This window comes from Pollicipes pollicipes, unplaced genomic scaffold (genome assembly GCF_011947565.3).
Source record: "Pollicipes pollicipes isolate AB1234 unplaced genomic scaffold, Ppol_2.1 Scaffold_6052;HRSCAF=7182_pilon_pilon_pilon, whole genome shotgun sequence".
Lineage (NCBI taxonomy): Eukaryota > Metazoa > Arthropoda > Thecostraca > Pollicipedomorpha > Pollicipedidae > Pollicipes > Pollicipes pollicipes.
This window is the reverse complement of record NW_023596805.1, coordinates 2,404,831-2,426,402: the sequence shown is the minus strand read 5'-3', so window position 1 is coordinate 2,426,402 and position 21,572 is coordinate 2,404,831. Positions and strand designations below refer to the sequence as shown.

General features: G+C 49.4%; 1 protein-coding gene across 1 annotated transcript; it reads right to left on the bottom strand.

Moving 5' to 3' along the window:
* Positions 1–189: 189 nt before the first annotated feature.
* LOC119104232 (uncharacterized) lies at positions 190–20,637 on the bottom strand (the record flags this gene model as incomplete). The annotated part of the gene is given in 8 exon segments (XM_037227898.1): positions 190–1,078; positions 2,807–2,875; positions 6,553–7,782; positions 8,967–9,094; positions 11,535–11,712; positions 14,686–14,749; positions 19,484–19,579; positions 20,588–20,637. Coding segments are annotated over 8 exon segments (1,946 nt in total), but the record flags the coding sequence as incomplete, so codon positions are not given.
* Between the last annotated feature and the right edge of the window lie 935 nt (positions 20,638–21,572).

Genomic DNA, 21,572 nt, shown 5'->3' with positions numbered 1-21,572 from the left:
GTAGATACCAACATCCGCTGACAAAATTACAGTGAGTCTTGTCAAGGGTTCCCGAATACGACCAAAAAAAGAGGAACAACGGAGGGCGATCACGAGCCGCGGGCCTCATGCAGAACAACGAGTTCTTACATCAAACACCGTTCATTCACAAACGGTCTGGGGCGAATGCAATTGTGTGACACACAAAAGTGTGAGTCTAGTGTTTTATTTACAAAAAACAACCGCCTCATCTCCAACGTAACTTCAAAACAATCCATGACGTAGTTGGTGATGCATAAAGGCACGGGCTGAAGACGGACGCGTAAGGCTCTATATTCAACCGATCAACAGGCTCACATAACCTCAAGAACCTTTTACCGACACGATTTCTACAGGGCCTGTGTGGGAAGAACTCTGCTCATTCTCAGGCTGAGCGAGAGTTCCGGCGAGAAGCAGGTGCGCTGAATCTCAGAATAAAACAGACACGTGTGGGGGAGGGCGGGCAAGCACTCCAACGCAAACGGTAGCATGGCGTTAATCGGTGTAAGGTGCCGCCCCCTCAGATCGCCCAAGCTCTTCGATTGGTGCGAGGAGTCGGCACACCCTGCAGTGTCACTATTTCACATCTGTCACAGGTTTTCGGCGTGTTCGTATCGCACTCTAAGAATGTAGCTTCCAAAATGCTGGAGTTTCGCCTGATGCAGCGTGTCTTAACTAGGTAACCAGTTAAATCGTGCGCGTCAAGAGCTGCACAAAGCAGGACAACACACGCTCACGTGGCCGACAACACCACCACAGTTGAAGCTGTATGACGTCATATTCTGACGACGTCAAATTCAGACTCGCGCCACCAGGTAAATATCAAGCAGTCCATAACTCGCTCAGCTTCATCACAACGCAAAAACCTTCAAACCGGCCCGCGGTCCACTTCTCTCTGAGCCGTCCGGCGTTCTGACGTCATTATGAAGTCACTGGGAGAGGAGCGGCTGCGTGAAGGTGACCGGTCGGTAGAAGTTGTCTGAATTTCCCCAGCCACGGGGCGCCGTGTTGTAGTTGGCCCAGGACTGTCGGTTTCGGTGTCGATTCTCCAACGCGGAGGCTGGGGGCAGGGGTGCAACATCACCGAGGATAACTTGAGAACGTCTTCTGGTGTTGCGTGAGAATCTCTGCTTAAGTTGCGCGATAACGACCGGGAGGGGGGTAACCTACACAAATGGCAGCCAGGGTGGAGATCAAGCATGAAATTCCAGCTGGGGTGAATGGACTATACGAGGGACAAACCAATGAGTGAATGCTGGCTGGTTCAGAGGTGACAAGTGGGGTTCGGGCTGGCGGCAACAGCAACATGTGAGATCAGAGGCTAGGGCGCTCCACCACAAATCGGGGACACATTTGGGGCACAGGCAAGACAGCCCAGAGTACCCAGATTACACTGGATGGTGTCTGAACACAATGGTGCGCACGCATCCTTTCTAGGTACGACAGATGAGGATATGCCATCATCCAGTTGATAAAAAAGATGCTGAAGTTCATGTTGAGTTTCCCTGCTAAGCATTCAATCCGAGGTTTTGAAGATCAATTTTTGTCGTTCCCTGGTCGCGCTAGCTGGCCTGACTCTGGTCCGAAGGTCAAACGCCCTGAATCTGAGCATGATGATGATGATTGGGGTCTTGGAGCGCACCGACTCCTGTAGTCATCTTGCGCCCACAAATCTCAGCACGAATGACGAATTACTAGAATGTTAGTTCCACTGTAAACGCTATTTGATTTTCTCGATTGCTGTCAAACGAGCAAAGTTTCCCACTTCAAACCAGCCGGCGCCCTATCAATGGCTTCCGGGGCTCGTTAGTTGTGACAGAGCTGAAAGTTGCTCGGCTGCATTCAAAGCATCGGACGACAATGGGCTCTGAATGGAATGCTCGAGATTAGGCACTGGCACTGGCACTGCTCAGGCTAGGCACCGCACCGATCGGGACCAGGATTAAGATCAGGAACGGGAGCAGGAGCAGGATTGAGATCAGGCCAGCCCGGCTTGATCTGCCGCGGGCTGGCGAGGCTGGGGAAGTAGCAGGATTGAGATCAGGCCAGCTCGGCTTGATCTGCCGTCGGCTGGCGAGGCTGGGGAAGTTTCCACGAAAGAAAGTAAAAGGAATGACGCTTTGGAAAATCTGACTTTAGTTATGGACCTCGATCTCAACAAAAACGCAGCAGGTAGTGGCAAGATTTGCCCTCAACAGACAGCTGCATGTGTTGTGGTTGTTTTGTGTGTCAGCAATGGCTACTATTGTTTTAATAAACACGCTGTGTTCACTGTAAGTAAAGTAGATTTCAAAGCCTTTTAGGCGTGCCCAATCCATATGGCGCCCAACATGGTAGCAATGTGCCAGTTTAACAGTTATGGCAGGTTATAACGCAAGTTCGATAGCATAATATCAGAAGCGGTGAATAAGGATGAATGACATTGACGCGCAACACACAGTGGGGACACCCTCGATGATGTTTCAGGAAAACGTGCAGCGTAATTGATATTTCTGAAGACAGCATTAGCGCCGGGAGTCATTTGAACTAACGCTAATTATTGGCCACAAACCAGTTCCAAGGTGCCAACAGTCAGCTTAGTGCTGCCCACCAAAATAACATCAACCGCAAGAAAAACAGTGTCAAAAACTCTTCACAATTATGAAATGTGATCTCAGCGCAAAGCCGCAGCACGTGCAGACGCCGCCCAATGGGAATAGCCCAAAGCGGGTAATCTCGCCCACGTCCGCCAATCACGTCCGCGCGACAGCAATTCTGTGAAACGTCTCCCTGGATTGAGTTCGCCTACCGGTGACGCCTGGCGCATGCTGATCGCTGGCTGGTGGGCGGCGCATCGTCACCTCTGGCAACGGAGGAGCTGTCGACAAAAGAGCACGAGCGTGTTATCGGCCGTGACGACCGCGAACAGTCGCCGGAAATAATCAGTGGAAACTGGAGCCTTGGCTCACTGCGCAGTGGTAAACATCATTGGAAACTGGGGCCTTGGCTCACTGCGCAGTGGAAACATCATTGGAAACTGAAGCCTTGGCTCACTGCGCAATGGAAATATCATTGTAAACTGGGGCTTTGGCTCACTGCGCAGTGGAAATATCATTGGAAACTGAAGCCTTGGCTCACTGCGCGGTGGAAACATCATTGGAAACTGGGGTCTTGGCGCAATGCGCAGCGGAAAACATTGTTGGAAACTGGGGCCTTGGCTCACTGCGCAGCGGAAAACGTTGTTGGAAACTGGGACCTTGACTCACTGCGCAGCGGAAAACATGGTTGGAAACTGGGACCTTGACTCACTGCGCAGCGGAAGACATTGTTGGAAACTGGGGCCTTGGCTCACTGCGCAGCGGAAAACCTTGTTGGAAACTGGGGCCTTAGCACTCTGGGCAGTGCACACGCCCGTTGCCCTTCGGGACGCAGGCCTTGTTTGAAGCTTCTTGGACTGGTTGTGCGGAGAAATATCGATGGACGAAGCAGGGGCGCACATGCGCGTGGTGTGATGGACGGCGGGCAGAAAGGCAGTTGTTGGGGTAGTTGTTTTGCCAAGGCGAGGGCATGAGATGGGTCGCCAGGATTCACGGGCTGTTAACGCTCGCTTCGTCTCGCCTAATGAAACGGAAGGGTGGTAGCGCGTGGAGGACCCGGAGCAACTACGGGGAAAGGCAAATTGATGGCAACGAATGGATGAAATAGGGTGACGAGATTTGACACCAGGCGGCAAGCACCAACCACGCGTTACCAAGACCAGTCAATGATCAGTGCTGCCTAAAGGCCCCAGATGTTTACAGCTTGCATGTCAGAGACAACATGAAACTTTTGCTAACTACGCATGTTTTCATCAAACGATTTATTGGAATAAGTTCAACCTAAACTAAATTATCGTTCCGGGAACTACTGTGCTACGCTGTTACGTCTACAACATCGCTATACAAGCTAGGTGTGTACGACATAACAGCTGTAACATTAAGTGCGCGTTTGAGGTGCTCTAAAATCGGCGCTTTGCCCAGAAATGTCATCCGTGCAGATCAAATAACAACGCAACATAGCGGACAGGCATTAACAACCCCTAGATATCATCTAGCGGCTAGCATAGCTCTGATATAACGGGTCTGAATCTATGTCAGCTACCGCACATACCGCTGCAGATAATGTATCTACAAACCAGATCTGAAATGCTCGTGGCAATGTTCAGCATCTGTTCAAGGTAAGTTCCAGCTACAGATGCAGGTCGGGCGAAATATTCGCTTTCAAGCAACACGATTCAGTCCGCATCCACTTGCGGGCAATACATGATTCATATTCCAAGCGAAAACATAATTCGTCAGGTCTCGACTGCCGGCAGTGTTTGCCCAGGGCATCACACTATCTCTCTCTGGTATCAACAATTAGTCGGAAGTTTGCTGTTGCAGCCCTGCTCTCTCGGTTTGTTTAAGTCGAGGACATATACGAATCAGGATGCGGGGATTGTTATGACATCTTTGGAACATTTGTTCATCTTGTTTGAACTTTTTTGTCATCTTTGGAACATCACGTGTCACATTTGCAGGGCAAAGGTAGGATGGAATCAGCCCAGTGTAGAACACCAATAGCATTTAAAACATCCGAGTATCTCTACTGGCTCCAAATGTCCACGTTTCGAATTGAGCTGTCCGTGACGTGGTAACACCGTAATTCAACCAGGTCGGTGCTCCGTTTCAGTTGTTTGACATGACCGTCCAACGCGATGCTGATATATCGACCAACTGTCGGAACCAGACCGTCAAACGGCAAATCACTCCGAGCCATTAATCGCCACTGCTGAACGGATTTTGCCTGACCTACCGCATAGCACTGTCCGTGCTTAGCCAGCAAGACAAACTGACAAGCAATATAACCTCGTGGTCACACCGGACTTTTCTTCATACGTCTGACAGCTTACATCCTCAGTAGGCTACAACGCCTCACGTTTATTCAGTGTAAGGCTATATGCTGCAAAGCAATCCTCCTCGCGTTGAACTGAGTGGGAGGGTTGGAACATGACTTTGACTTCAAGCTTTCTCATTTAATTGGCAATCAAGGCAAGTAATTGCTACTGCAGCTGCTGGAGGCAGCGGCCCGTCGGTAATATATTTGTATCTGCTTTCCTCAACCAATCTCAACTAATTTCTAACGTCCGGTAATATTTCAAGATAAGAAGAAGCTGACTAATGTGGTTTCAGCACGTGAGTGACTTTAATAACAAATTTCCTTGACTCAGTAACTTCAATATTACAAGTTTTCATGTCATGCCTGAATGTTCTTGGTAACACCTTGTTGCTGACATTACATCTTTGAATACGAATCAGCTTAGGAGGCATACTTCCTTTGACTTATTGTTCGCACTGACTTGCTGGTACCTTAATGTGGCGCAATCATTTCTAGCTTCTGCTGCATCTAAAGCGATAAAATCCTTTGTAACAGTATTGGGACACGAAAGCCCATACCGTGCTTCGACGTCCTACTCAGAAAAGCTCATCAGCTCCTCTCGCTGTTTTAGAAGTAGCGACTTAATAACGCTCAGAGAAGCAGCGGTGCTCGTAAGTGAGTTATTGGGAATAGCGCTCTCGAGAGTGCTTTGTCTAAATCCATCTGTTGCACATGCCAGCTGTGAACGTATATCTAGCATGTGCTTGGCTACAATTATTGCGGATAAGGCGCGTAAAATTTAAGCAGAATAGTTCCGCATAAGAAGGAACTGATTAATGCAGCTAGCGAAGCGAACAGATCCAACAAACTTATTGCAATGTTCCGCTTTTGTGTACGTAATTACTTTTCGTGCCAGGTCGTTCTTGATATTCATCTAATAAGTGCGCAGGCATAATTCGAGTACCATTCTGAGTACTGAGAAAGCGTCTCGTTCTCGCTTTCGCTCTCGTTTCCGAGGTCGTCCTTTCTCTCTCTCTCTCTCTCTCTCTCTCTCTCTCTCTCTCTCTCTCTCTCTCTCTCTCTCTCTCTCTCTCTCTCTCTCTCTCTCTCTCTCTCTCTCTCTCTCTCTCTCTCTCTCTCTCTCTCTTCTCTCTCTCTCCTCCTTCTCTCTCTCTCTCTCTCTCTCTCTCTCTCTCTCTCTCTCTCTCTCTCTCTCTCTCTCTTCTCTCTCTCTCTCTCTCTCTTACCGTATCCTCTCTTCTCTCTCTCTCTTCCTCTCTCTCTCTCTCTCTCTCTCTCTCTCTTCCTCTCTCGTCTCCTCTTCTCTCTCTCTGCTCTCTCTTCTCTCTCTCTCTCTCTCTCCTCTCTCTCTCTCTCTACTCTCTCCTCTCTCTCTCTCGTCTCTCTCCTCTCTCTCTCTCTCTCTCTCTCTCTCTCTCTCTCTCTCTCTCTCTCTCTCTCCTCTCTCTCTCTCTCTGTCCGCACGCACATGCACGTACGCACCCACATCCACAAAACACATGCGTGTCACACGCACGCACCACTCAGCGCGTATGCTCTCTGATCAGCACGCCACTAGCTACACTTAACCTTGGAGAAGCATGCACGAGTGCTCTTCACACTACATCCGCTACAGTGGTTCGTTCGGGTCCGTCACACCTGAAGAAGGCCGGGCCTCCCAGCCCTGTGGCTGGAAGGCCTCCTTGCTGTCGGCCTGCAGCGAGCGTTGCAAGGCCTCCTCGTTCACCGTCGTCTCCACCAGCGCCACCTCGCACTGAAACATGACGTCGTCACCCCGCTCGGGCCAAACCATGGTCTCTTCCGCCGAGTCCGGGCGAGCAGTGCTGCCATCTGTTGTCGACTGGCCGAAGTCCTGGCGGAACGCGCTGCCCGATTGGAAGACGCTCTTAGTTGCAGCGCGCGATTGGCAAACGCTTTTCGACAGCCCACCGGATTGGCGGCTACTCTCCACGAAACCTGCTGATTGGAAGGCGCTCTTGAACACCGTTCCTGATTGGCTATAGCCCCAGTCGCACGGCTCTGCGCAGCTCTGCTCGTCCTCATCGCCCCACGCGACGGCGGCGTCTTCGCAAGACTCGGACGAGGCTACCAGCGGCTCGGGGGAGGCCATCTGCGGCTCGGGAGAGGCTACCAGCGGCTCGGGGGAGGCCATCTGCGGCTCGGCCGCATCCACATCGGCTTCGGGGGACCAGTGCCGACCGGCGGCCGACGCGACCCCTGCGATCAGCTTCGGATCGACGTACGTAAACGGGAACTGGTGGAACGCGTTCGGCACGGCCATAGTCGGAGCGCAGGTTTTTCCGCCGCGCGCGCCGCTCCTCGCACCCGCGTCAAACGTGTCGCGCATGGCGCTGACCCGACCCCAGACGCCGCTGGGCTCCGTGCCACCCTGCCCGTCCCTCTGCACTAGCTCCGCCTGCTTCTGACCGCCGGCGGGCCTCAGTCGCCCCGCCCCCGGCGGCGCGGTCGGCGCGGTCTGAGGCTCCGGCGGGCGCGAGGGGCGCTGGGACGGCAGGTCGGGGTCAATCTCCATCGCGTCGGCGGGCAGGGGGCGGTCGAGGTCGCCGGGGTCAACTGGCAGGTCGATGGAGCCGATGGAGAGGCGCGCGCCGCCCGGCGGGCAGAGCTCCAGCTGGCGAACCGTTTCCTCGAAGACCGCTTCCGCCATCTTGAGGCTGGCGTCCTCAGGCGACAAGCTGCTGCCAGTGTTAAAGCGCTCCACTAGAGATCGGATGTTTTCTTTGTTTTCATCAGAGTCCTTTTTCAAGGCCCTCGAAAGGCGCGCCTGCTGGGCGGTTTTGACCGTGTGACCTTGGATGGTCTCTGTGAAGGTCATCGAAGAAGACGTCGACTTGAATGATTTTCTTTCTGAAATCAGTGAGGGGAAATCACACGAATGCCAAAAACTGTCAGCGTTTGAGGAATGAAGCAAAAACACCGCTCAAGCAGGCTGTCAGTGGTAAAAGGCGTTGCGATTTTTCCCTTTTTGGCGGGTTGTCCTCGCATGGTGTCTGTGAGTGTTATAGAGGAGGAGATGGACTCGGACCACCTTCTTTTTGGAAGCCGTAAATGAAAAGTTACACAAGCGCTGGAAAACGTTGGGGCATGAGAAATAAAAAAGGCACAGCCCCGGCGTTCCATGAGAAGCACAGATTCACAAAAACAACGTGTCACGCACAGTACAAACGTGTTTGAAATATGCGTATGTTATGAGCTCCAAGCCATCCGTTGTTAAAAGCCGTGCAATCACGCCATCAATCCTCCGTCCAGCATGCCAGCTTGTCTGTTGCAACGCTTCGTAGCTTTATCTCTCCTGCATGATCAGTTCAAGTGTGCATTTTTGAAGGTTTGAACCAAAGCTCTAATTGTAAATTAATTCAGGGACTGGACTGCCCTGATGAAAAACACAGAAAAAAATCATTTCAAATCACCAGCCACGAGAGACTGGCGTGAAAAAAACACTTTGTCATTCAGGACGAAATGAATCTTCTTCTGAACTATTAAGCAGCCCCAAAAGTAGACATGAAAGCATTCGCTAAGGAGCGATTAGCCTCCTCCAACACGGGCAACTTTCTTCGGGATTCCTGCCACGATGGTCAATTTCTAACATCTCCAACACATGTTACAGAGGCTAAATCCTACCGCTGGAACTTGGCTAACCTCTGACTTATTCAAACAGATTTTATCCCTACCTCTATTTTCCATTTCAAGTCGCACTAGTTCAGGATTCCCGACGGGCGCTGAATCCTTAATATCTTCCATTTCCTGACGCCGCCGTAGTCTGAGATTTTCCACCGCTTAAGGACGAATGTTCGCGCATACCAACTGTGCTTCACCCTGAGCGGTCCAACCGAGACTCTAAGCTGTGACTTAACTGCCGAATATGGAGCCTTTCTCTGACCTCACCCTGACCCGACCTTTCTTGGCTCGATCTTGAGCATCATCTGACCTTCCGAACTGACTCACCAGAGCACTGCAAGGCCATCTCATCGTTAACCAATATGGCAGAGGCTGGCGTGACCTGGCCCAGCCGCGACCTTGACCCCACTGACCGGCATTTTGAGCTGCCGCCCAGCTGTGGGCCGTCCGGGGGGCGTACACGCCTCCACTGGGGAACTGAGGCTGCTGCGGAGCCTGGTACAGCGACTGCAGAGGCACCGGCTTCAGCTGCACCGTCGGTCTGGCGACGTACAAGGACACAGCAGGTCAGGTGTGTGCACCGTCGGTCTGGCGACGTACAAGGACACAGCAGGTCAGGTGTGTGCACCGTCGGTCTGGCGACGTACAAGACACAGCAGGTCAGGTGTGTGCACCGTCGGTCTGGCGACGTACAAGGACACAGCAGGTCAGGTGTGTGCACCGTCGGTCTGGCGACGTACAAGGATACAGCAGGTCAGGTGTGTGCACCGTCGGTCTGGCGACGTACAAGGACACAGCAGGTCAGGTGTGTGCACCGTCGGTCTGGCGACGTACAAGGACACAGCAGGTCAGGTGTGTGCACCGTCGGTCTGGCGACGTACAAGACACAGCAGGTCAGGTGTGTGCACCGTCGGTCTGGCGACGTACAAGGACACAGCAGGTCAGGTGTGTGCACCGTCGGTCTGGCGACGTACAAGGACACAGCAGGTCAGGTGCAATTTTCGCAGGCTGTGTGATGTTCCGCGAGGTGTGTCTGTTCTGAACACAGTACTTTTGATACACGGGCTGGGAGGTCACACGCCTGGCTGTGCTTTGCAGAAGGTCACAGGTCATGGGTCACGCTGTGTGAAAGGTCCGTTGAGCTGCAAGGGAACAGCAGGTCAAAGGAGCGGCACAAGCGGCCTGTTAACGACCAGGTATTGTATTACAGAAGGTCGGAGAAAGGCGAATGCAGACGTGATTTTTTGGCGCACTGAGACCGTTTTTGTCGAGAAGACCAGGCGGGATTTCCCCAGCAATATAAAATCATTAGCCATTACCGTGCAACATATGTAAACAGAATCTGCCACGGAAAATAAGGTGACACTAATCAAATATTATGACTGCAAAACTGCCAAGCTTACTACCATATTAAGAAGGTGACAATATTCACATAAATAAAAGGTAGTGCTAAGGACTAATTCCTATGTCACACGCGTAGTCTTAGATAACGAGGTCCGGTCAAATATGACAAAGCAATTGGGCACGGTTTTTATATTATGATAGTCGCCTCCAGCCATCATTACGAACAGAAATCATAGCTCACATAGCACAGCCTTTCTGGTCGTAAGTTATGAACAACATAGCGTTCCTAGCGCAATAAATGTACCCTTTCTGGTAAAAGAATTTGAGCTATAACCGCATATTGTCAATGGGAGAGTTAGGTAGCGGAAGAATCTGAAGCGTAGGATGGAAAAACCATCCGATATCCCGAGAACTAGCAATGAAGAATCTAGACTGTCTCCGAGGTGACGGTTTTCATCAAACAAGATGGGGTACAGCGTCAGCTACAGTTTTCCTGACTAAGTCTGCACATCGAACACAGTTGGTAGGGGGGGGGGGGACTCTGAGGGAACATCTTTCCTCGTTCCGCCCCTCTGCCAGTTGACACATGGCGGTGCGATGAGGAAAACTGCAAGCTCCAGCATATTCACACCGAAATCGGTCACTGGCGAGTTATCCATGGGAATTATTTAAAGAGGTTCGGTACCTACGGTGCAAAAAAAATTCCCCACTTTGGCCGTAAGTTACACATTACACGCAACTTTATGGCGCACTTAAAGAACAATCTCGCCGGTTTAGCCGCCTCGATGCGCGGAAAATTCGTCGCGCATCAAGGCCACCATATACCTAGCCAGCTGTCCTGCTAATGCCACGCTCCATACGTCTCCCTTGTGCCCGACGAAACGGACAGACGTTTACCCCCAGGGAACGGGAGCAGCGGGTCCGATCGGCTTTCCACGTCACGTGTGATGCCAGTCAGGACAGGCAGCGCGGCGGCCCAGTGGACGACACAATATTGCCGAGCTTAATGGATGACACAAGGGATCCAGGGGGCGCGGGTCGAAGCAGTCACGCCTGGCAGCACTGATCCGCTTGTCAATGTCAGTCGTACCAGCAAATCTTCACGAGAAAAAAAACACGAGAGGCAAACCCAAGCACAGCAATCTCACCGGGTGATCAGTGCCAAGAAACCTTGGATAATTTAATTCTCCTCTTGTCTCCTCAGTTCACTTCGTCGTAGCTTTGTGGCTTAAGTACGGCGAAACACTGGTGTACACCTGTAGTGCAACCGACTCCCATTGGGCCCAATTACAACAAGTAATGCGCTTAAGTATCGACCGAAGAGGAGCACCACACTTGCCGTGTAGCGACGCAGTGCCTCCTCCACATTGATACACGATGCGCTCATTTTCAATAAACCAGCTGACCTCTGCAATAGCGGTGCCCTTTCAGATCGCCGACACATTTCACCAGCAAGATCTAATTCCAAACCGCATCCCGGCGTAGGACTCTGAACCGCGGATCCAATAACACCAATTCAGTGCTCGGAACTTTTGGGACGGGCCCGCTCTGAAACCAGAGCCGCCGTTTTTAATGCATTGCGAGCGGCGACATCCACCACGCGGCACTGTTCCCCCGCGCCTCGTGGCGGCACTCACAACTGCTGCGGCGGCTGCGGCGGTTGTGGCGCGGCAGCCGGCGGTTGCGGCGCGGCGGGTGGCGGTTGTGGCGCAGCAGGCGGGGCCGGCGACTCCTCAGCCCTGCGGGTCTCCCGGTGCGTCTCATCCACTACCCACTTCTCCGCCCGCTTCTTCCTCTTGGCGAAGATCTGCGCACCTAGCGGCGGAGAGAGGGATGATTTGGTGATCGCCGAGTCGTTATTTAAAAGGGGTCTGGTAGAATCCAATCAGGAAACTTGTTAGGAATCCATATCTCTCGTTTAATGGGGAGAAATCGAGCCATTATGTGATTATAGAATATTATATATTGTACATAGATTAGATACTAGGTTGAATATAGATTGGGCAATCGTATATTAGATATAGATCAGGTAGTATTAGATTATTTACATATATATATATATAGATAGATAGATAGATAGATAGATAGATAGATAGATAGATAGATAGATAGATAGATAGATAGATAGATAGATAGATAGATAGATATATTACATAATTATAGACAATGCATAGATTACGCAGCCACAAATTATATAGATGAGTGTGCGCGAAAAAGTCTGCACATCTGCGGACGTGTAGCTCAGAAACTGGAGGCTTCTACGTTTTAAGAAGGGCAAGGCTGTGAAATGCACAGAGTTATGCTTAAAATGACTGTTTCGGCTCAAAGCACCACATCGATGTGGAACACTTCCTTTAAACGTGTTTGGCAAGATAAGCAGGGTTTCCGGCAATTTCGAATGCACACGCACGCCTCCACTCAACTTGCTCGTCATCGCATTGCACATCAAGTATACTTGGCACATTCAGGTTGATATCAAGTAATCTCAAGGTTCCCGTGTCGTCTTGCGGTAGGAATGGTGTTTCGGACAGCTCCCTCTTACTGACAGTTAGAAGCTGGATGAAACAACTGCGTGTTTATCCCGAAGAGCTCCCGCCGACGACAGAAAGGAAAACAAGCGATGCCCGCCACGTCGGCTCGCTGATGCAAGCTTGACAGCTTCGATTTTATCAGTGAATGGGCTGAACTAAGTGCATTCTGACGCAAAGGCGGTGCTGGGGAAAACTTCCAGTCTTAAATCGCTGCACTGTACGGGATTTTCGGAAAACCAATCTGCAGTACTTTAGTAGCACATTTCCTGGAAGCGTAAGTCAAAATGGACTGAAGGGCGTTGCGACCGGCGCCGCGCGTCAGTGCACCTGCATTATCAAAGCGGTGGTACTCACAAGAGCTTACATGCGGGCATGCATCTTCACTGTAAGCTTACGCCCGTGATGTTTTTGCCGAATACATATTTCTTTGATATCCGGGTACAACTTGGGTTCCACATCTGACGATGAATGTGGTGGCGTTCGTTGTCACGAATAATTTTTTGCTTTGATTAGTTTCCTTCAGGCTTTTCCCGACTGGTATGCCGGAGCAGTCGCGAATCTATGCGATTATTTTCCGAACGCTCATCGGGTAATACTTTTTACCATCATTTTTCAGTTCCACTGCCGAGCTCACATTGCATCCTCCGGCACGACTCTATGCTGCTATTTCACTTTATAACATGTAAGTACACCGGCCAGTGGTGCCAGCTGATACATTTTTGAGGGGGCCTGAGCCCACAGTGCCGACATAAGCTCACCTTTATAACATGTAAGTACACCGGCCAGTGGTGCCAGCTGATACATTTTTGAGGGGGCCCGAGCCCACAGTACCGACATAAGCTCACCTTTATAACATGTAAGTATACCGACCAGTGGTGCCAGCTGATACATTTTTGAGGGGGCCTGAGCCCACAGTGCCGACATAAGCTCACCTTTATAGCATGTAAGTATACCGACCAGTGGTGCCAGCTGATACATTTTTGAGGGGGCCTGAGCTCACAGTGCCGACATAAGCCCTTCAATGCATATGAGCAAAGAGGAGGGGATGGTGAGTCAAATAAATGCAGGACACTTATACTAACTGTTGGAATAGTGGGTAGTAGCCAGTAGGTACGTAAAAAAATATCACCACTAGCATCATGTTTATTGTGCACCAAATAGCATCTTGTAATTATCTAATGCTAGTGTTATGGTAAATCTTTTATAGGCTCAAGCCAGTTTGTAAATGTTGGACACGTTTATAAAGTGATAACGCCTAGATTTGGATATAGAACAATTGACTGCAATATGTGGCAGCTTTAAGTGTTACAGGGTGCAAAAGTTGACGCATGTTTTCGCTACCAGTGGCAAGTGTATTTGTCGTATAGTCGTGGTTGTTGTGGTAATACAACACGATCAGTGATGGCAATAGCCATAAGTGGTCCTTTACTGATATATATTCAGATAACTTTCTTTGAGACATCCCATTTCAAGCTTTTCACGAAAAGGCTTCTCACAATAACCTTAAATGGTAAGTCTTCCTTACAGGAAACAACTCTGAATCTGCAAAATTTTAAACCAACTTTTTCATTCTAACATCAGCGACGGAAATTCAAGTTAACGAAATCCTGGGAGAAATCAGGTTTTGGGTGTAGGTCAGGTCAATCTTTTCGACTGGCCCCCCCTAACCGATTTTAAGAAGTGACACTCCTGATACCGGAGATGATAAAGTAGCGCAGGTGAAATGGAGCACCGCAGCCATAGAAAATGTTTATCGGTAAGTTTTAAAAACAAAAATTATTGCGGACTCCTTCAAAAACAAGTATATCATAAGCAGCCCAAACAACTACTTCACATTCGTCCGTGCCGTAGGTAGACATGTAATGAGCATATATAAACTAAGTTTCTAGTTCGATTTTGAGCACAACTAGTGACTTTGAAGTCTGCGTCGAACTCCTGCGTGAGAATCATGCAGTTACACCGACCTAGTCGTTTCCAATATTATGTGCTAGCCACACTGCATAGTTGCATAGTTACGTACGTGCCTGTACATTGCCTACGTGTCGTACGCTTATGTGACCGTGATTTTTGCAGTGGGTCGTACAACGATGCGTACAACATACGTTCGTAAACGACAAGCCGCAATGCCTTGCGCAAGAAGCATGATACCGTACGTTCAAAAAATTGTGGCCGGCCTTGTCTCCCACATGACGACCGTTTGATTATCACTTTCGCGCTCCACTCGCTCCTCTCAACATCGACGAGATGAGAGACCTACCCTTGCCGTTGGGTGAGTTGAGGTCCTTGACCAGGTCGGAGCACACGTCCGGAGACAGGCCGCCCTGGAAGGTAACGCTAGGTCAAACAGGGCCACACAAGGTCACATAAGCTAAGAAAGGTCACAAAAAGTCACACAAAGGCAGCGTTTTTTGGCGGCCGGCCGGTCATCAACATGGCTATCGCGAGCGACCATGCAGAAAACGAGGTCACCAGTGCAAGGTCACCAGTGCAAGACGATTGACCCATGATGCGATCGACGTCGATAATCTCGTGACTAAATTGAAACTGAACAGGATAAATATTCCCTGGGTTTGTGCGTACCTCTGTGACCATACCCAGAGCGTTCACTAACGCTAAGTTCACTAACGCTTTGAGAAACTTGAATATCTGAGTGACTCTCCGGAAACATCCGAGTCTTGCCGGACTCTCCTCTCGAACTCTACCCTACTGCATCCTCGCCGACGGCCTTAGCTTGTTCGCTGAGCGCACAGTAATCGTTCAATGAGGTCAGTGGCAAGCAATCTAAATTCTAACACGTCGTTGTTACGGTGGAACCTGGCCTTGTTTCTCCTTCGTTATTTGGTTTCGAGCGAGCGAGCTGAAAGTGAATGCGGAGGAGAAGAATCAACTGACGTTGCTGAGAACGGCTCAAAACCAGAGCACATCCGTACACTTGTGTTAATAAGTTTCGGGAAAATGTCGAGGATCATCAACCTCGGCGACGAGAAAAGCAAATATATCTCTCCTGCTTTCTCTCTATCTCTGCTTCTTTCTCAGCTAGCTCTTCTTCTCGATCTCATCATCCTCTGTCTCTCTATCTATATCTTCTCCTTTATCTCTATTCTTTCTCTCTCTCTCTCTATCTCTCTCTCTTCTCTCTTCTCTCTCTCTCTCTCTCTCTCTCTTCCTTCTCTCTCTCTCTCTCTCTCTCTCTCTCTCTCTCTCTTCTCTCTCTCTCTCTCTCTCTCTCTCTCTCTCTCTCTCTCTCTCTCTCCTGAGATTTCCAAGTAATCACCACTATGTAACGCTGCTACTGAACCCATAGTGTTCCATTACATGTCCCGAACCATCTGTCATCCTCTGTCATCTCCGCGCCAATCAATCTCTTTGTTGTCTCGCATATCCGCTACTGCATTCGTGGACGGGGAACAGTCCGCAGTAGAGCCTTCCCTGAGCCCACCAAAAAGGAAATAGGTAATCCGAAAAAGCAAAAACCATGCATCCAAGATATCTTTGGCCGCAGCCAATGTGACCGCGCATCCCGTCACCTGAGGCGATTATCGTCGCAAATTTTGTCTCGCGTACTAGTATAATGTGCCATCACAAAATTCAAAACATTGTATCAAGTCAGCGAGTGTCTGCCGCGCAATGTGCGCACCTCGGGCGGGCCGGAGACTCCAGCCGATGATAATAATGATGATTCGGTTTTGCGTCTCACCACCTGCCAGCTAGCTGAGCTGACGAGTGTGTGTGTGTGTGTGTGTGTGTGTGTGTGTGTGTGTGTGTGTGTGTGTGTGGGTGTGTGTGTGTGTGTGTGTGGTGTGGTGTGTGTGTGTGTGTGTGTGTGTGTGTGTGTGTGTTGTGTCGGGCACAGAAGCGCACGGGACAGGCTGGCGTTTGTTCGTGACCGGGCTCGCACAGAGATGGGTCGGGGACGGACCGGGTCCGCGCGGAGATGGGTCGGGGACGGACCGGGTCCGCGCGGAGATGGGTCGGGGCGGGAGACCGGATCCGCACCAAGACGAGTCGGCGCGGGCGGGATCTGGTCCGCGCGGAGACAGGTCGGGGATGGGACCGGGTCCGCGCGGAGATGGGTCGGGTTGGTGTTGTAGCCGCGCTTCGCGGTTGTACACTCGCTACCTCCAAATTAACTTTCATCCATATTGTTTTCCAAATTTACTTCTCTCAGTTTCCAATCAAATAATTGTGATCAGAGGACGTGGGAAATTGGGAAAATTGCCTACAATCAAAATCCACGTAGGTTCATCAATATTTTGCGGTCTTTTGGGCATGAAGCTGGGACCTGATGCCGTTACCAGAGCAGAGAAGTTACTTTCACACCGCACATTTATGCTGTGCCTTTTTTCATTTCTTTTTAGCCGGAGCTGCTGAAGCACGTGCCAAATACAAAGACAACAAGCAAGGCTTAAGATACTTATTGCGCCTCCTGGAGGATCAGTCAGAACGTCATGTCCTGAATACGTACAAAACCCGCCCCACCCCTGCTATTCTTGTTCTGTTAGGTCAATAGGTCAAATAGTTTAGGATCAAGCAAGCTGAGCACTCACAAATTTGCCAGACTGCGAAGAAAACAGTAGCATGCTGACTTTTACTAACCTTCAACTTTAACTTAATTGACCTTTGCTAACCTTGTTTAACTAAGTTTAACTGACATATCGATCTGAAATAACTGCTTACTACCAAAACTGTTCGTCGAGGGTTCTGGGTTTGTACGCAATCTATACAAACACGTGGGCCGAGCAGGTTCCACCTCCCTCGCCTTCCAAGCGCGTGTCAATAAGAAGAACCGGGCTGCAGTCATCTGCAGCTCAGGCTCCGCAAAAGCTAGTCCTGAAAGATTCGGCTGCTAAAAACCCAAGAGTGGAGCTAAAAGCTGGACGCAGGCATTGAACTGAAAGCTGCACGCAATGCCATTTTTCACGCTGTTAAGCAGACTCATCGTGCCACCAATATGAGACTTATCCCTGACCCGCCGTGGGGCGTAAGTCAGTGATTCAGATCGGCCATTGCGTTGAATAAACGTAAAGCATCGAGACGGCCCCGCTGAGTTATGGGCCGCTATTCACCTTAATTGGCTATTTACATATGTAATTTATGAATGTCTGGGGCTGGAAGGGACACGGGACATAATATCATGCTTCGTTGCACATTTCGTCGTTCTATTTTCATACCAATCGACCCTTGATAAATCAACCAATTCCTTGTCTAAATGATAAATCAAACACGTCGCTCGCCTGACTCAGTTTCGCAGGAAACCAAAGTAGTTCTGGTGCGTTAATGACCACAGGGTTTCCTCTCTATTTTTAAAGCTCGTGAAATGGCTTCTGCTACAAGAGCTGTCGTGATAAACGAGCTGGGCTACTCCCATTGGGCGGATATAAGTCTTACGCTTCAGCGATGGGGTGCGTCCAGACGGCTGCCTCTCTAGCAGCAGTCGCTCTATATCACTGCAGTGACGTCATAATCCAGCAGTGCCAGCGCGGTGCCAGCGCTAACATGAGCTTAAAGGGAGCGCGCATTTTTCCGATGCGACAGAAGGTGCAGTTTTTTGCCACTTCATAAATTAGAAGTGACCCATGGTGGTAACAGACCTGCTCTGCAGTGCAATCATTGCACGAGGTCATGAAAAAGCAGCATGACAAATTCAGCAGCTGCTAGCAATGCCGAAAGAAAACAAGCATGAACATTTGGTCTCAAGTATGTGCATGCCTTTTCATGTCCGTATGACATGATTAAATGTTTGTTTCAAATTCAAAGAAAGTTTTCAGGAGAGAGATAGGTGATTTGCCCGGCGGGCCTCGTTAATAGTCCAACTTTAAAACAATACCATGATTGCATGGAGCTGTATTCAAATAAATGTTTCATGCAACATGACTCCAGCGGTATAACGTATTTGTCTCAGGCCGTGGTTTAGCCTTTATATAAAACCCCAGAAACTCTTCTTAAATAGCAGGGCACAACAGGTAAGGGTTGCCAGGATTGAAACTGCCTGAAAAAAATCCCGAATCTAGTCATGTGGAACTAGGATATCACTTTGGCTCCAAAAAGCAGTCAGTCAGCTGCACTGAACTGGGAATACTGGCACCCATGCCGTCTTTGCGCTTTGTTTTCGCAGTGATGTGAAATAGAACGCTGCCATAACGGAAATGCAAAAAGGGAAAAGAGAGAGGGAAGTCAAAAGGGAAGATGCCTAATGAAACAGGAAAGTGAGTCACAACTTTCTACGAATCTAGCCTGTAGCAACTTCTGGTAGTTTTCGGTGTACCCGATCCGTTTAGCGTCATGTGCACGTCTGCAGAGTTTATTGTTGTCTTTAACGGTTTATCTGGTTTATTACTTATTGTTTGTTAAGCGCGTATGCGGTCTACAGGCAAACCCCAGTCGCGGAAGCAGTTCAGGTTTTTAGAAATAATAAATACACGACGTACACAAAGCTATGGAGCTCAACACACACACGCACACGCTACACGCAATCACACATACACGATATACACAATCATACAAACAACTAACACACTCACACACAGCGATCACCAAAGAAACGCCCCACGAGAACCGGTAAACCTGAACAAACCGAACTGGTCAACAATGGTAAGTCTTGTGAACCATTTACGGTTCGATGAAAATGTCAGTGCCATGGTAAAAAAAAAAAAAACGGTGGAAAATGAAGCGTTGGACGGGTATAGCCAGACTGGGCAGAGATCTCAGGTGAGATCAGTCAAGCCAGTCAGAAGATCAGTCAATGCCAAACGCTGCACACCAAAATGTTTCGGACTGTGTAAGGCGAGCATTGATCGGTGCTGCCTTAATTTAATATATCGTTAAAGATAATACAATACTTTCGTTTCCGTAAGCACTGCGTAACGACCTCTTTTGCTGTTACCACGCAAGACGATATGCTTCAGACGGCTTCTGCTGAAGAAAAAAAAGTGAACTGAAACAAGCTGCTGTAATTACTATCCACACTGTTGCCTTTCCCGCCGATGTCGAAAATGTGTGCATTGTATGGGATTCAAACCCAAGCATCCTGAGCCCACGCATGACGGGCATCTCACCTTGCTGTCGATGATCCAGCCCTGCTTCTTCAGGGCGTTCAGGTCGTAAACGTGACCGTGAGGGTTCATCACGAGCTGGAGCAACGGTTTGTCCTTCTGCAACAACAGCGTCGTAGGAGCACGATCCGTTCGAACACCTGCTAACGTTCATAATGTCCACAAGAGAACTGGCAGATGGCTGAACTTTATTGGAATGGAAAACATGCAGGCGGTATAACGCTCGTGTAACACAAATAGCACAAAGTTACCTGCAAACATCAGGCTACCTATTAGCTCAACAGTAAGCAGATAGCTATGGGCACAGCCCGTCGCCTGCTGTTGAGCACAGGTGTGGTAGTTTATTCATGTTCACGCCAAGTAACCAGCGGTGTCACTGTTTACTCTCGGGAGGGTGGCCTAACTCTCCCCCCTCCCCCCCCTAATGCCGACTTGAGTCTCCTTAATACTCTTCCGACCCCACCCCCATGCATATGAAATGAGGGCGACACGTGTCTGAGCCGCTGGAACACTCGGTAGCTTAATGCATTGCTATCAACGTCATTTTCATCAAATATCATTACCACCGCCACATCGGCTTCAAAGGCGACGTATTCAATTTTAAAAAAACTACTATGGAAATGACCAAACATATCTTTCAACTTCATTATTGATATCAGATACACAAATCAAAGTAAATGAAGTAGGTGATAGGTGATCAGTGAAAGGCCACTCACGCCAGCCATCAAAACGCCACTCACCCAGCCATCACTTCAACCCTGAACATCAATATACCCAGGCTCGTGTGGCTCAAAATAATGAATTTTAATGCCGGGGAAGCTTCAGAAAGCCTCATAGAGATTAGAGCGCCAGGCTAAGCTTCGCGTTGTACAATCTCCCACACATCTTCCTTGTTGCATTGAGAGTCAGTCGGGTTTTGTCGTATTTTTATGCTACGGCGATTTCTGTTGTAAAATAAAGTATGAGTGATTGAGTAGATTACTTACTGTGATAAATCTATCTAATTCATTAATCAATTCATTATTATCAGTTTATCGGGCTGGCACCGCGTCATTACCGCATGATTTGTAAGACATCAGATGCAACTTACGTGGCTTCACAACTCACCGGTTTCTGTGGAGTTTCGCTGTCATCTCCCGCATCCGACTGGGAACCACCTGCAAACGAACGGCATGATGAACCGGCTTGTTCGCGGCTGGAGATCGTGGGGAGGGGGGGGGGGGGGGCGGGGGCTGCGTGGCTGGGGATTCTGAGAGGGCTGTGGCTTCGTGGCTGGAGATCCTAGAGATTGTGGCTGCGGGCCCATACGCGTACCCCTGGACTAAGCAGGAGGGAAGAGTGGGCCTATGTGCACGCGCAAGACATTTTTAGCTGTCAATTTCGGGCACTTTTATTTACACTTGAGAGGCACCTCTTACAATCAGTCCATACCCTGCATGGAGGCATCAGTGTTCACAAGATTGAAACTCGAAGAATAGGTGAGCTATTGGCTTCCTGTTCACGCGCTTTGGTTATCGTGGAAGTCCAGCTATTTTATTCAAGTCCAGCGGCCACAGCCAGAGATATTTTAGCTTCAGTTGAGATGGACCTGAGTTTGGCTCCAGCTGGAATCGGAGACACGTGCAGAATAAGCCAAATTTCGCTGAGCCAATTTGGTTAGGACTGAAGTGTTAGCCTTATTCCTCATAGAATAACCAGGAATAAGTAAATGTAGGTCTATTGGTATTTCCGCTGCATGCCTTTATTAAAGCGAATATGAACAGTGCATTCAAACTTCAAAGTTGCCAATTTGACTTGCATCTCATTTAAATTGATTTTTGATTGGCAATTCGGAATTCTAAACTTACCGTCATCTTAGTTTCGGTAAAAGCATGTGGCTGGAATAGCAGTGCATATATCTCTCCTTTCTTCTGGTCATTCTACGGTGAATAATGCCACCAGTGCTGCCTTATATCTGTGCTGTGGTATGTCATGTTCCTCGAAAATTTGCTTGACAACTAAGGTAATTCTGAATCAAAATGGCTTCATCAAGATGACTGGATTTGATGACTGGGCTTCATCTTCATGACTGGAATCATCAATGATGCAGCTC